Source organism: Prionailurus bengalensis, chromosome B2, assembly GCF_016509475.1.
Source record: "Prionailurus bengalensis isolate Pbe53 chromosome B2, Fcat_Pben_1.1_paternal_pri, whole genome shotgun sequence".
In the NCBI taxonomy this organism is placed as follows: domain Eukaryota; kingdom Metazoa; phylum Chordata; class Mammalia; order Carnivora; family Felidae; genus Prionailurus; species Prionailurus bengalensis.
The window spans coordinates 125327214-125343278 of NC_057349.1; the positions used below are offsets into that span (position 1 = coordinate 125327214).

General features: G+C 43.2%; 1 protein-coding gene across 2 annotated transcripts in view; it reads left to right on the plus strand.

Moving 5' to 3' along the window:
- Window positions 1-16065, plus strand: part of ECT2L (epithelial cell transforming 2 like) — an 82404-nt gene that overhangs the window by 61751 nt on the left and 4588 nt on the right. For both annotated transcript variants that reach the window (XM_043592459.1, XM_043592460.1), the window contains exons 15-21: window positions 799-885; window positions 3099-3313; window positions 4612-4759; window positions 6169-6242; window positions 6342-6498; window positions 7642-7707; window positions 9669-9757. In XM_043592459.1, coding sequence (XP_043448394.1) covers window positions 799-885; window positions 3099-3313; window positions 4612-4759; window positions 6169-6242; window positions 6342-6498; window positions 7642-7707; window positions 9669-9757 — 836 coding nt within the window. The remainder of the gene's footprint in view (window positions 1-798; window positions 886-3098; window positions 3314-4611; window positions 4760-6168; window positions 6243-6341; window positions 6499-7641; window positions 7708-9668; window positions 9758-16065) is intronic.

Here is a 16065-nt window from a genome sequence, read left to right on the forward strand (position 1 = left end):
AAATTTTAAATGTGGAAACAGGTTCTAGAGAGAGCATGTGGATTGTTTCTGACACATTTTCATTAGAGTGACAAAAGGGTGGATTTTACAAAGTGCTGTGCCCTTTTTCTTCTGGCCATTTTATTATTTTTTCTAATGTTTACTGATTTATTTTTGAGGGAGAAGGGAGAGAGTGAGAGCAGGGGAGGGGCAGAGAGAGGATCCCAAGCAGGGTCCCCGCTGTCAGCGCAGGGCCCATCGCAGGCTGGATCCCATGACCCCGGGATCAGGGCCTGAGCCAAAATCAAGAGTCAGACGCTTGACCAACTGAGGCACCCAGATGTCCCTTCTGGTAACTTTAAAAGTAAGATAAGCCATTTGTCCTCAACTGACAAATGACAGCAGAATTGAGGCAGAGGCCTGGAATGTGTGGGATTCCTCGTGCCTCAGTGAGCAGATAAGCTCCCCCCAACCCCCCCCTCGCCCCCCCCCCCCCCCCCCCCCCCCCCCCCCCCCCCCCCCGCCTCAAGGAGCAGAGTCTCTCTCCTGCCTCCCAGGGAGAAGGGGGGCTGCACTGAATTCAGTTTCTCAAGTATAATGTAGTTCCTAGGAAGCTAAAGTTTACTTTTTTTAACATAAGATTTAATTTAAGAGAGTCATCAACTGTGTCAAGTGCTTAGTTCATTGTGTCTGGGGAGCACCGTGGTTGGGGCTGAAGGCAGACAGCTACTGAGAGCCTCCCGTAGGCACAGCACCCACCGGGCATTTAGACATCCCAAGGCCTGCCTCCAAATAATCAAGTCTGCATTTAATCCTCAGGAAAGAAATGTTAGAGAAGACAACCCTCAGGACGCAAAATCAAGTCTCAGCAAAGACGATCTAAATTTTGAGACGCTGGTTAAGCTGGTAAGCCAATGATTATATAGTAAGAATTCTCCATTGTTTTGCTCCTGACCCCCCCCCCCCCCCCCCCCCCCCCCCCCCCCCCCCCCCCGCCAAAAACAAAAGGCGTCAGCCTTTATTCTGGTTCTTTTTTCTTGACAGTTTCCCTTAGGGGGGGAAAACCTTAAATATAAGTGAGGGAATCCAACAGGTAGATTTTTCTTTTGAATCTGTCCTGGTCTGAAAAGAAATTAACCAAGAAATTAACCAATTAACATCTTGGGAGCAAGAGCCATCTCTGTGCTACTCTGATTTTTTTTTCTTTCCTTTTCCTTTAAAAATTTTTTTTTTTAAAAAAATTAGAGAGAGAGGGAGACACAGAATCCGAAGCAGGCTCCAGGCTCTGAGCTGTCAGCACAGAGCCCAACCCAGGGCTCTGGGCTAGAGCCCATGAACAATGAGATCATGACCTGAGCCCAAGTCCAACATTTAATGACTGAGCCACCCAGACACCCTACTCTGATTTTCTAATATGACAGGAGGACAGCATTTAGAGAAATGGCACACGGACATAAAGCTTCACAGTTTCTAAATGACCCACCAACTCGTAGTCTGACTTCGAAGGCTGAATATAACATTCAGGGCCCTGTCTTTCTGTTTCCAAAGGGGAGGGCATGGAGGAGGTCGAGGCTTGGTCCCATCGTGCCCTAACACACAGCACACACAAGCTGCTTTGCCTTTCTTCATCCCACGTTTGCAAATTCATCCTGTTTTCCTTTTCACAATCCCTTAAGGTAGATGTTGGCGACATTTTGTAGATGAGGAACTACGGTTAGAACACTTAAATGACTTCCCTAAAGTCACACGGCCTGCCGAGAAAGAAACTTGAATCCCACAGCCCTGAGCTCAACCGTGGAGTTCCTTCCCAAGCCTGGCCATGCTCTGGGGAATCCACCTGCCACAGTGCTGCCCGTGTGGACCTCATGGCGTGGGTGCTCGCTCACCCTCGGGTACACCCCCCGGAATCACCAGAGAGAAGGGGGTTCACATAGCACCATGAATATGAGAGTATCTCATCTCACTGTTGGTCACAACACCTGACAATGGTTTTAAGACAATAGGTTTGACAACTGAAACCTCAATTTAAAATGATTAAAAATATTGGAGAACTCCAATATTTTAAAAACATTTGTACACATAAAAGTATAATACGGGCTCCAAACCAGCTGCCAGGTGGGGCTATAAATGTATTTTTTTTTTAACTCATTAGGAATGTCTAAATGGGTATGATATAGATAGATAGATAGATCCTGTGTTTGAAAGATAAAACTTTACCAAAACAGCGTGTTTATAGTATTTCATAGAGTGAGTTTTCTGGTTTTTCTCTTACATTTACTTTATACTTGAATTCTGGTTCATGAAGTTATGGTTGATTTGTTTTGGGCAAAGATCACATGGCATTACACTTCGTATTGTTATATTTCATTTGGGGCGGTGTGGGGCATCCGAGGGCTTAAGGGAGAAGGAGAAATTGTGTTCTAAGAGTATTAATAGTTCTAGGCTCAAACACAAGGCCATTGCATTTTTAAAAATTAAATATTTTCATTGTTTTCTATTGTAAGGATACTCATTTTCCAACTTTTGAAAAGTGCAGATAGAAGAGAAAGAATTACTTAGTCCCAGCACTGAAAATTAATTTCGAAGCAGATTAGTTGATAGGAGGGTTAGCTCATTTCAGTTCTTCTGTCTGCAGTGTTGTCAATAAAACACTATAAATCAATCAGTAAACACTGGGGAAAAGGCACAGGAGAGCAATCAAGAGTGGGCAACCCAAAGGCTTCCTCACTGGACTATCACCATCATGGAGGCGAGGCTCTGTGCCCTCCCATCGTTGTGTAGTGACCACCTAGCACGTGTCACCGAATACGTATTCAAGTAGACCAGATGGATAGACATCGAGCCTCAGTCTGGCCCCCTAGGGATCCAAGACTGGCCCGATGGGAGGGGCTAGTTGGTGATACCGGATCAAGCCGTGGTCAGCAGGGTCCACCACAGTCCCCTATCAAGGTCCCCTTCAACCTTGTATGCTGTAAACCCCAAAGGGGGAATCTCAGAATGACCGCCCGACTGTTTCGTCGGTCATTTCTCTGCCTCCTTCAGCTTTCAGGCTCTTGGAGGCTGTAAACACGGAAAGAGTCATTCTGCTTTCCCTGTGAGTCCTTAATGCCTTTCTACAGGAGAGAAAGCTCCAGATGGACTCGGCTGGAAAGCGAACGGGGGTTGTCAGGGAACTCTTACGGAGTGAGAGAAAATATGTACAGATGCTGGAAACGGTGAGAGAGGTCTACGCAGCACCACTGCAAGCAGCCCTGTCATCAAATAGAGCGATTCTGGGTGCTGCAAATATCCGGATCATTTTCTCCGACGTTTTGCGGATTCTAAGTCTCAACAGGTAAACTCTGTGTTTATATTTTACCTGTCAAATATTCACTCATCATGCCTTGGGAGGAGCCCACCCTTAATTATTTCAAAAGCTGTACAGAGGCTCTTCTCTGCCCTGCTCAGAGCCCCTGATCATCTCACGAGAGAGGGCTCATGCTGCTGGGCTGTGACCAAGAGTGAGAACTCCTGGGGGCTTATCCCTGCCTCAGTTCGATGCTGTGGTTCAAGGAGTGAGCTGAGTGCCTGGGGATTTTGTATTCACTATATTGTTCACGCAGAAGGTGATGGGAAGAACTCTCTGTTTTGTTTTGTTTTTGAGATGGTGGTGGGGAGGGTGCAAGTAGGGGCAGAGAGAGAGAAAGGGAGAGAGAGGGAGAGAGAGAGAGAGAGAGAGAGAGAGAGGGAATCCCAAGCAGGCTCCACACTCAGGGCAGAGCCAGTTGTGGGGCTTGATCTCATGACTAGGGGATCATGACTTGAAGCCAAAATCCAGAGTTGCACGCCTAAGCAGCTAAGCCACCCAGGTGCCCCTTTTATTGATTTTATTTTGATTTTTTGAGAGAGAGTGCCTGTCACTGTTTTTAATCAGCAGTGCCCAGGTGAGCAAAGGGAACGAAAACAAAGGATTTCATGGAGTCAAGTCACTAGGATACTGTACTTCGAGAACCCAAGGCTGGGGTGTCGACTCAATGACAGCAGGTTGTTTCACGTACACCCCAGTTGACAAAGAAACGTGACCACGTGCACCAGCGGTAAAGACAGAGTGAGCTGGTGCCTCTCTGCCAGAGGCAGAGTCACCTCTCTAGGTGACTCAGAAGTGCCTCACACTCCGTGCCCCCTCCCCCCCCCCCAGCTCCTGCAAAAGGAACAGGTTGAACAAGCCTCTCCCTGGTTTCAAGTCCCGTCAAGGGTGGAATGAAGGACAACCTTAGGGTCTCAGGGAAACGGGGCCGGGGAGGGGGGTGGCATTTGAAGCGAATCAGTCACTCTCCTCTGAGGACTTTAAGAAACCTTTGCCGCCCTCCTGGCTGGCCATGTGGGAGGGGTGCTGACCGGGGCAGGCCTCCGGAGGCCGGCCGGGGCTTCTGGCTCAAGGAAGTGAGGAGAGATGAGGCTTCTCCAGAGGCAACCCACGTCCTCACACCCCAGTTCCTCCCCCTTTCCTGGCAGACCTGCCCTGCTCTGTGTCAAGGCAAAACGACTGGACCAAAGCCCTGCCAGCCTGCGCTGATGACAACTAACCTGGTTTTTCAGTTTCCAGGTTATCTCTGGCCACTCTTTCACGGGCATGCTTCTCTCCTATGGCAGGCAGTTTCTAGACCACCTGAGAGACAGACTGCAGGAATGGGGCCCGGCCCACGGCGTGGGAGAAATATTCCTAAAGTTTGGAAGCCAGTTGAACATATATACCAATTTCTTCAACAATTACCCGGTTGTTCTGAAAACTATGGAGAAGGTAATGATTGAGTTACCACCCAGGCACGTATGAGACCTTCTGAGCTCGAGACGAAGTTTTGCGTGCGATCCAAAGGACTAGGATTAATAGGGAAGACTTCGTCCCTACTCTTAGCTTCCAGTTTGCTGTGAACTCTTTGGGGATGACGACTCTGAGTTATTTAATTTCGTGTCACTAGGGACTAGCATAGTGCTTGATACAGCAGGCCCCAGGAACTGATTGTTGGACGGAACTAATCATACACGTTTCCAAGCTTTCATCTGTCCCAGGTGCCCTGTGGTTCGCTTACAGAAAACCGTCGAACAATTAGGTAGAAACAAAACTGAGAGCCCCGATTCTACTCTGCCAACACGTGTGGTCCTGCGTGGCCTTGACAAGCTCAACTCTCTTATGGAGAAAAGGAATCGATAACCCACGTTGCTTGGAATAGGGACACTCAATTTGAAAAATCTCGTTGTGAAATAAGGAATTTCTTTGCCTTCCATCCCTTGGAGAGTTCATTATACACAACTCTTCCCACTGCGACCGACGCCATATGTAGTCTGGGCAGGAACATTCAGCTCCTTCTGCGTCACTCGCTGCTCTTGTTGGGGTCTCTTCTGACGGCCGGGAGATCTTTCTTTCCGCCCTCTTCAATTTGTGTGAAAAGCGCGGTAGAAGACGGCACCTTGACTTCTGCCAGTGTCGGCTGCGTCCACTCCGGCTGTGTCCGCCCATCTGCACTGAGGCCGAGGGGACGGCTTGGGGGCTGGGAGGCCTCTGGGCGATCCCTGACCTCAGACGTCTCCCTTAGGGAGACTCCACTTAGGGAGTTCAAACACTGCTAGACAAGTGAATGATGGGAAAGTTGCATGAATAAGGCGATTTCATAGGACCAACCATAGGACGGAAATGGGAGCAGAGTGTCACATATTGTCACTAGCACGGGGTGTGCATATAAGCAAGTACTCAGTGAACGTTAGCTCTTAACATTACAACAGTGAATATTTGCCTTCTGGAAATTAGCATTACTGGTGTCTTTTAGGCACGTGTGTGCTGAGAAAAATGAGGTAACTTCCGGAGGGCTCCACTAAGATGAACGAATGCATTTTAAAACATATTTGGCACAGTGGAGCCTCTTTCTAATGCTCCTGCGGAAAACATAGTCAACAGCAGTATTATAGGTGAATAGTTTCTTACTGTGGGGATAACACTGCCTGACAAGCACTTTATGGAGAGGATTCTTCCTCTCCTCACCACGAGAGTTAGGTACAGTATCCATGGGAAAACAGAGGCTCAGAGAAGTGAAATAACTTGACAGGGTCACATAGAACTAGGTAGAATTAAATTAAATCTTTAATTTTAATCCAGGCCTACCTGGCTGCAAAGCCATTTTGTCTATACTGACTCAGTTCACTGAATACCTTTAGTGCAGAGAAACGATACCAGCATTCCGAGCTTTCCTGAAGAGGCATGATAAGACCGTTGCTACCAAAATGCTGAGGTGAGTTCTGAGGGAAAGCACGGTGGGGGTGCCCTAAGCACAGGGCACACTTTGACCTTCCAAAAGTGACCAGCGTTCCATTTTCTATGCCTCCTACAGCCTCCCGGAGCTGCTCTTACACCCATCCAGAAGATTTGAAGAATATATTAATCTTCTGTACGCTCTGAGGCTTCATACTCCTGCAGAACATGTTGACCGTGGGGACTTGACCGCTGCGATTGACCAAGTCAAAAACTATAAACGTTATATAGATCAGGTTGGTTGTTGGTAAGAGTTGGTGTCCTTGAAAAATGTTACAATGCTTTGCGGTACTGACTCAAAGATCCTGAAATAGCTTATCCTGTCGTGGTGTTCTTTACTTCAAAGTCTTTTATCCCTTTCATGTGAAATCATCGGGTTCAGGGATTTGGAGCACTCAGGGCATCTATTCTAAGCCAAGCAACATGAGACACAATGTTTTCAGACATCTGCGTAAGCGCAATAGAACTTTTATTAATATGGAAGTTTGAAGACTCGGATATTTAGATTGATTTTTCTAGATAACTAAGAGGAAAAAAAAGCAAAATTCTTTGTTTCTGAAGGTACTTCTTACCGTGTTAATTAAATTTTCTGACTCAGTAAGTATCGCAATCATAATCATTCTCGGGGGTGCCTGGGTGGCTCTGTTGATTAAGCATCTGACTTCGGCTCAGGTCGTGATCTCACAGTTCATGAGTTCAAGTCTCACTTCGGGCTCTGGGCGGACAACTGGGAGCCTGGAGCCTGCTTCGGATTCTGTCTCCTTCTCTGCCCCTCCCCCACTTGTGCTCTGTCTCTCAAAAATAAATAAATGTTAAAAAAAAATTTCAAATCATAATCATTCTCTGAAAGAATTTGGCATCGTGGAAGACAGTTCTATCGTTCTGAAAATACTGTTGTGATGGGTGTACTGCATGGGCAGCCAGGCTGAATGTAACCTGATAACATATTATGCCCTGAAGATACTTTCTGAATACAGTGCTGTCACTTGTGTCTTTGTTTTAAAACACTGGGGATACGATGGGGCGCCTGGCTGACTCAGTCAGTTGAGTGACCCACTGTTGATTTCAGCTCAGGTCACGATCCCAGGGTCACGGGATTGAGCCCCATGTCAGGCGCCGCGCCAAGCGTGGAGCCTGCTTAAGGTCCTCTTTCTGTCTCCCTTTGCCCCTCTACCCTGCTTGCATTCTCTCTCTCTCTCTCTCTTTCTCTCAAATAAAAATAAAAATAAATAAATAATTGGGGACACGAAACTGAGATTCTTATTAAGAGTTATGAACATACTGAGCCCTCTATCAAGTGACATAAAATATTTTAAATCTAGTTTTTCTGTATAAAACTTTCATAATTTTAGTTGGCCTAAAATCACTTTGTTTACTAGATGAAACAAAACATCGGTATGAGAGATCAGCTGTCAGACATACAGAGAATCGTCAGGGGATGCCCGGTATGTATTCGGATGTGCTCACTACATCTCATGCTCAGGAATGTAACCTCCAGTCATCGGCAAAGGAGACATGCATTTTTCCATTCAGCTAACGTCTGTTGAGGGTCTGCTGTGTGTGATGTGCTGGCGAGCTCTCACATTTCACTTCCTTGCTAGCTGTAAGGGTGCATATGAGAAGAGGCACGAGTGAACTTGACCCCTTCCCATAGTTTGTCTTCAGTCTTAGCTCTCTGATTGGTACTTCTGTAACATGACCTCCTTTGGGGAAAGGGGCCATGTCTTTTCTGATGTCATATCTCCCTGCACATACAGCCTGGTGCAGGATTCTGCGCACTGAGGATATCTAAAAAATCTCAGGAGTCGTCTGTTAGCTGCTGCCTATATAGAATATCATCTGGTCCCACTCTACCTTCTCTCTTGCTGCCTTGCCTACCACTTTATGATCAAAGAAATCTACTCATAGTTCTTCAATAATCTTAATCTTTCCTCACACAGTTGCGCTTTGCTCATGCTTTGCCTTCTCTGAAATTGCCTTCCTTTCCCACTCCACTGGATAAACTCTTTATCCTTTAAAAGTCCAGTTCAGGGGCGCCTGGGTGACTCAGTCGGTAAGTGTCCGACTTCCGCTCAGGTCGTGATCTCGCGGTTTGTGAGTTCAAGCCCTGCGTCGGGCTATGCTAACAGCTCAGAGCCTGAAGCCTGCTTCGGATTCTGTGTCTCCCTGTCTCTCTGCTCCTCCCCCACTCACACTCTGTCTCGCTCTCAAAAATAAATAAACGTTAAAAAAAAAAAAATCCGGTTCAGGGGCACCTGGGTGGCTCAGTCAGTTAAGCATCAGACTCTTGGTTTTGGCTCAGGTCATGATCTTGTGGTTTGTGAGTTCAAGCCCCTCATCGGGCTCCGTGCTGACAGTGCAGAGCCTGCTTGGGATTCTCTCTCTCCTCTCTTTGCTCCTCCCCCGCTCGCTCTGTCTCTCAAAAATAAACTTAAAAAAAAAATCAAGTTCAATCATGATCTTCCTTGTGAAGTTTCCCCAACATCTCCAGCTGTGAGTTCCCCCTTCCTGGGTTTTCCGCAGCACCTTGAACATCTCTCTCATGCTTTTTTGTAACCCTTAATTCATAAGACTGGGAGCTCCATCAGGTATGAGCTATGATTTACTTGTCTTCTAGTAGGAGTTCACCATATGAATTATGTTGAGTTAAAGTATCAATCGATTGGAAATGTTATTTATTTATTTATTTATTTATTTACTTATTTAGGCCAAAGTAGGGAAACAAGATGGAGCTGTTTTGTTAGAATTTAGATCTGGACATTTTGGTAGGGAGAGTGAAGTTGACTGGATTACAAAAAGTCCCAAATCTTGGCACTCACAGAGTCTGAACTTTATCTCTGGATCGCTGTTCATAACAAGTGATCATCTCCATAGCTAGATCAGTACAAGGGCCTAATTTCTTAATTTGTAACAATCCATTCATTACCCTTGCTTGATAGATCCCTTCTTTCCTGCTTCCAACCCTCCTCTTCCTCCTCCTTCTTCTTTTAATACTAGGAAAGCATTTAAAGAATTTGTAAATAAAACAGTAATTTCAGTAGCTTTAAAAATTAGACAACAGGGGCACCTGGGTGCCTCAGTCCGAAGAACATATGACTCTTGATCTCGGGGTCGTGAGTTCAAGCCCCATGTTGGGTGCAGAGATTACTTAAGACTTGAAAAAATAAATTAATTAAAAAAATTAAAAATTGAAAATTAGATAACACCCTCAAAATATAGTTTTCATGGTCAATTCTGTGGCCTTTCTAATGAAAGCCTGTTTTGTTAATAGTAAAAACACTCACTTTTTCATAATTAAACTGAGTTCTACTCAACAGTGTGCAGGATATCAAATGGTTCTGCAGTAGTGGGACTTCTATTTTCTACAAATTTATGAATGTGTCTAATTTTGTTTTTTATTTCACAGACTCTATCAGAGGAAAACAGATATCTGATTAGGGTCCAAGATGTAGCCCAGCTTCACTGCTGTGATGAGGCAGTAAGTTTCTCTTTAAGGTAAGCATTGAACTATCCTAAGGCTGTGACTGTGACTTGCTCATCTTGTATCTGGGATTGAGTACAATGTCTGACATAAGTTTACAACAAATCTTTGTGCTGTACTGAAAACTTACACACACATTCCTCCGAGATAATGTAAGGTGCTTTACTCACTTACTCACATTCCAGGCAGCTACTGGATAGAATGGGAGAAAATACATGGTCTCTGCCAGAACCACAAACTGCATAGAAGCAGGAATTCTGAAGGTTGGTCACTTCCCTGCCGAAAGGAGATCCGAGTGGTGGGTATCACACCAGTGATTTGCTCAACTATAAGAAAGAGAAGGCCAGTTAATTATCCTCAGGTAGTTATTGAGGTTAGTATTAAAAAGGTCTCACCAAGGAACCACCATTGTATTGAGGGCCCACTGTATCTTTTCTGCACCTCACAGAAGTGTAAGAACAGAAGATGGGAGGGTGCTAATTTCCATAAGCTAGCACCCCCTTTCCTCCTTTAGAACAAGGATGGGGGGCCTCTGGGTGGCTCAGTCCGTTAAGCTCCCGACTCTTGATTTCGGCTCAGGTCACGATCTCGCGGTTCGTGGGTTTGAGTCCTGCAGTGGGTTCCAGGCTAGCAGTGCAGAGCCTGCTTGGGCTTCTCTTTCTCTTCCTCTCTCTCTGCCCCTCCCCCCACTCTCCCTCTTTCTCTCAAAATAAATAAATAAAGACTTGAGGAAAAAAAAAGAACAAGGATGGGCAAACTTTTTCAGTAAAGGGTCAGGTAGTAAATATCCCGTGGCAACTACTAACTTCACTCTTGCAGCACAGAAGCAGCAACATAACGATCCAATACATAAATCGTACAGTCTTCATAGACAATACAGCACATAAATAAACCAGTGTGGCTGTGTGACAATAAAACTGTATTTATAAAACAAGTGGGGTCATAATTTACTGATCCCTGCTTTGGAAAATTATTTGCACAACTATGTTCTTAGTATTAATGGCAAAGATGAGAAATCAACAAACAGCAACCAAACTGGAGAGACATCAACTCCCTTAATTTGTCCGATTTCAACAAAAGAAGTAAAAATGGATTTGCCTGTCATTTCAATGAATATTTCAGTGAATGTTTCCCAAAGGCATAGGTCAGTGTGTGTGTGGGGGGGTGGGGGGTGGAAGGGGGGAGGTGATGGTTGGAAGAAACCCGATCCTCTCACCTCTATTCCTACCTGGAATGACTCTAAATGAAAATCAAATTACACAATTGCGTCACTTTTGTCATGATCACAGTGTTTTTGTTTCATTTTGTTGATTTTGTTTGGTAACGTTAGAAGTGAGCTGCAGTGATGGAAGGAAACTAGCTAGCAAACCAGCAATTTTGAACATATTGGTGTAGTGGGAGACATGCTAGGGATTATTCCAGTTTTTTATTATTAGAATTTATTTTACCTTCATGTACTCATGAAGGTAACACTCTGTCTTTATGTAAGTCTGAGTTTCTGACCTACATAATTTACCTTTTCTCTAAAGACCTTCTTTTAACGGTTCTTGCTAGGAAGGTCTACTGGCAATAAATTTCCTCAATTTTTGTTTGTCTGATAAACTTTCACTTTTGAAGGATAATTTTGCTGGCTACAGAATTCTGGGTTGCTGGGGTTTGGTTTTTTTTTTTTTTTTTTCTTTAAATGCTTATTCCACTGTACTCTCTTCTTGCTTGCATGGTTTCTGAAGAGACATCCAATGTCATTGTTGTTCCTCTTTGGTAAGGTGGTTTTTTTGTTTTGTTTTTGTTCTCTGGGTTCTTTCAAGATTTTTTCTTTGTCTTTGATTTTCTGGAGTTTGAATGTAATATGCCTGTGTAGATTTTTTTGGTATTTACCCTGCGTGGTATTCTATAAGCTTCCTGGATCTGTGGCTTGGTGTCTGTCAATAATTTTGTAAAATTCACAGCCATCATCACTTCACATACTTCTTCTGTTCCTTTCTCTTTATTCTCCATTGTCTTTTCCCATTAGATATATGTACATCTTTTGTAATTGTCCCACATTTCTTGGAGAGTCCATTCCTTTTTTAGTCTTTTTTCTCTTTGCTTCTAAGTTTGGTAAGTTTCTACTGATGTACCTTCAGGCTCATTGATTCTTTCCTCAGCTATGTCCCATCTGCTAATGAGCCCATCAAAGGCATTATTCATTTCCATTTCAGTGTTTTCAATTTCTGCAATTTTCTTTTGGGGGGTTTCCATTTTTTTGTTCACATTACCCATCTGTTCTTTTGTTGCATGTTGTCCACTCTTTTTTCATTAGAGTCCTTACTTTGTCATAAATACTTAAAATTTCTGTCTAATAATTCCAACATCATCCCTGCCATGTGAGTCTGGTTCTAAAACTTGCTTTATCAAACTATTTTCTCTCCTCTTAGCAAGATTTGTAATTTTTTGTTGAAAGCTAGATATATTGGGTGAAAGGAAATGAGGTAAATAGGTCTTTGGTGTGAGGTGTTATGTTTATCTGGCTAGAGGTTAGCCTGTGCTTACTGTTTGTTGTAGCTGTGGTGTCAGAAGCTACAGTTAATTCTGGTGTTCTTGTTTTTGTCTCCCCTTTTGTCACTGAGTTTCCCTAGAGATCTCTTAAATAAGGTCTGAACCTTCTAGTTCTTTTTAGCTATAATCCCTGTGGTTATAAGGAGTCCTATGGATGTGGTAGTCAAATGGAAGGAAGGGGAGGAGAGGGGAGCGGAGGGGAGGGGAAGAGTTCTATAGTCTTCTGATGAGGTCTTCATTTTTTTTTTTTAGTGAGCTGTGCCCCTAGGCTAGGACCTTCAGAAGTGCTTCTCAGTCTTGTTTTCTGTTTTGTTTCGTTTTGTTTCATTTTGGTGCCCCTCTACTGACACAGGAAACTGAGAAGGAGCTGGAGGTACAAGTTTCCCTCCCCCATGTTGGTTCGATCCTGATAAAAATAGTTTCCCTTGAAGGCAGTCCTTTGTTAAGGAGAAGAGAACTCTTTCGGCATGTTTCAAAAAAGTTACTTTTCCCTTCCCCATCTGGAAGAATGAAAAGATTTTTCTCTGGATTTTACAGTGACAACCTGGTGGGGCTCCTGGAAGGTACAATTCCTGCAACTTTCAAATTCATGCAAGTGGGCACAGAATGTTCCCCTAAGGCTAGGCTTCCAGGAGTTCCTAATCTCTTAAACTAGTTCACACTGTCTCTAGCAGTCAATTACCTTTTATTCTTTCCTGATGCTGCTCCCTCAGGGAGTTTCTGTTTCCAGTAAGCGGTGATTCCCTTATCAGTGTCTCCCCAGCTTTTGGGTGGCTGGTTTACCTTACGACCTCAATTCTTTGATGGATCTAAGAAGAGTTGCTGATTCTGAGGTTTTTAGCTTCTTTTTTGTTGTGAGGGTGAAGTTAGGACTTCCAAGCTTTTTGACGTGTCCAACCAGAAACCAGGTGTCTCAATGTTTAGAATTGAGGCTTGTCTTCAGTATTTGGACAACCGAGAGTACATTTTGAGGATAATGAGAGGATACCAAATTATTTTATACTCTAATTATGAGGTACATGTATATTTAAATAGGCACTATCTCAGTGATTTGCCAAGCAACAGATGTACATATAATTTTACATCAACAGCTGAAATTAAATACAAGATAGTTTCATATTCCAGAAGATATTACAGATTATTTAGCCTGAAACTTTACTATCATTTTGGAAAGTCACATAAAACCCAAGAAATCCCATTCCTATGACTTCCATCAGGGATTTCTAATCAGAGGAAACTGCTAATATTTATACTGACTCACAGGAGTATAAGCTTTTATAATTTACTATATTTTATTAATGCTATCTATCATCTATCCACCATCAATCTATCTCTACACTCAACACAGGGCTTGAACTAATGGCCCCAAGATCAAGAGTCGCACACTCCTCTGACTGAGCCAGGCAGGCACCCCTACAATTTATCATATGCTTTAAATTTTCTCATTTGATATACTCATTACAATCACTTGGTGAAGCAAGCAGGACTGGAACCATGTTATGGGTGGGAATCTGGATTTAACTTGTTTGAGGCTGCAGAATAAGTGCTGATCTGAAACTCAAAACCAGGTCTCAGTGCTCCTACTGATTAGACCAGCAGGTGGAAAGATGAATTAACCTTCCTCATAATAAACTCACCACCTGAGCAGCAGGTATGAAACAACGAATAAACAAGAACTGTGACACAGTAAAAATAAGTAAATATTTGCACCGTAAGTGAAAACATTTCCTCAGGGGGTAGAGATGAAATCATAGAGTCATTTTCGAGTTAGGAAATTTGGGGTTATTTGTACCTCTGTGGATATCGCCCACAGAGTTTTGGGATATGTTAAGCTTTTATAATACATTATGGAATTTGGAACTTTTATAATATAGTTTTTTCCAGAAACGCCAATTTTCATTTATGTGATGTTAAGCCTGCTGGTTTTTAAATAGACTTTTTTTTTTTTTTTTCTTTCCTTCCCTCTTTCCTACCTTGATGCAAAGGTGGCCAAAGGTGGAGCCTTCTAGGACTGGTGAATAGTGGCATGGCTTTGAATCACCAAACGGAGCCATCCACTTCTCAGACCAAGTCCTCTTGGGACTTGGAAAAACCCTATCACACTGCCAATATAGATTGTAAACTTTCCTTTTAGCCTTACCCCAAAAGACCTACAGTCATTTACCAGGGCCACTGTGTTTGGGGGACTTCCCAGGGATACGGGACTCTGAACTGATTCTTATTCTGGAAACTCAAAAAGCCACACAACCCTCAAGTCAGAGTGTGGATGTATGGGAGCGACAGTTTTGGCTCAGGTCAGCTCACAGAACCGATGGCTCAGTTGTCTGTTCATGCCTGAGGTTGTATTCTGAAAATTCCTTTGAAGGTTTTATGTATTTATACTAGTTGGGTAGTTGGTAGTTTTGGCCATCTAATACAATAACAACAAAACACTTCTAGGATGATGTTAGGAATTTAAACTAGAACAGAGCTGTTACATTTTTGCTGAGTCATTTGACCTACTTCTGAGTAAGAAAAGAAATTCTATCCAAGTTTAAAGGAAAAACCCTACCCCTTAGGGTTGGTTCTTTTCAGTATGAGCAGAAGTGGCTTTCTGAAACCCTACTGGGATCTATAGTTTCCACTTTAGCCGCTATTATGTCAATATGAAAGATGAAATTATTTACTTTTATATATGTAGAGGAATTGTTACGTTTAAAAAAAAAAGTTCTGGTGTTTCTTGTCTGTGGATGAAAACTGTTGATCTTGAGGGGCTTAATTTAGTAAATGGCTTTGAAAACCTTCTTTCTAGATAGAACTCAGGTATATAGAGAGAGTAAAAGTTTGGTTTGCGAGTATAATTCATTCCAGAAACATGCTTGTAATCCAAAGAACTTATATCAAAGCAAATTTCAAGAACCCTGGGCTCAGTTGTGATTGTGTGATGTTCGGCGTCACGTAGACATTATTTACCAAGTTAAAACTTATTAGAAATGTTTGCTCGTCTTGCGGAACATTCGCAGAACGTCACTCACAATCCAAGGTTTTACTGTATTTTAAACAAAATTCTTATAAATCAGATTGAAATAACAGAAGCCTCTTTGTGCGTTTTCAAGCCTGTTTCCCTGTTCATGTCCTCTGATTACAAGTGGCCTCAACTACGAGTTAATGTGCCCGCTCCTTCCCTTCCCTGGGCCACCTAACCACACACCTGCTCCAAGTGGGTCACAAAACTGGAATTCTTTCATTTACCTCCACTTTCAATACTACCCCTTCCAAAGGTAAAAAGTGATCATTTACCAAAGCAGACACTCCTTTCAAAGCCACTTCTTTAAATCAAACTTGTATGCATGTTCCCTGATAACTGAGATAAAACAGAAAAATTTTATTATAGCTTTGAACATTTTTCTAAACTGGTTACGATAGGAAAAATAATTGTTATCAGTCATATGGTAAAATGAATGCCAAAAAAGGGCAAGAATATGGGTGTTCTTTACCTACTTAAAGTGGTCATTTACCACATGTAGACCATTACATACAGACTTTATCTGTATAAATGTTACCTCCTGCCTTTCCTGCTTCTTCTCTCCCTCACCCCTATTGTCAGAATACCCTATCAACTTGACCTAGAATATTGTTTCTTGCAAGCACCCCAACTCCTTCCAGCCTAAATCATAATCACATAGAAATGGGAAGGGAATGTGTGAAAAAGAAAAAGCTGGCTTACGGTTGGGTGACCACAGCTCTTCTATTTATCCACACATCTAACATAACCTGTATTTCCTAATACTCTCCAAAAAACTGA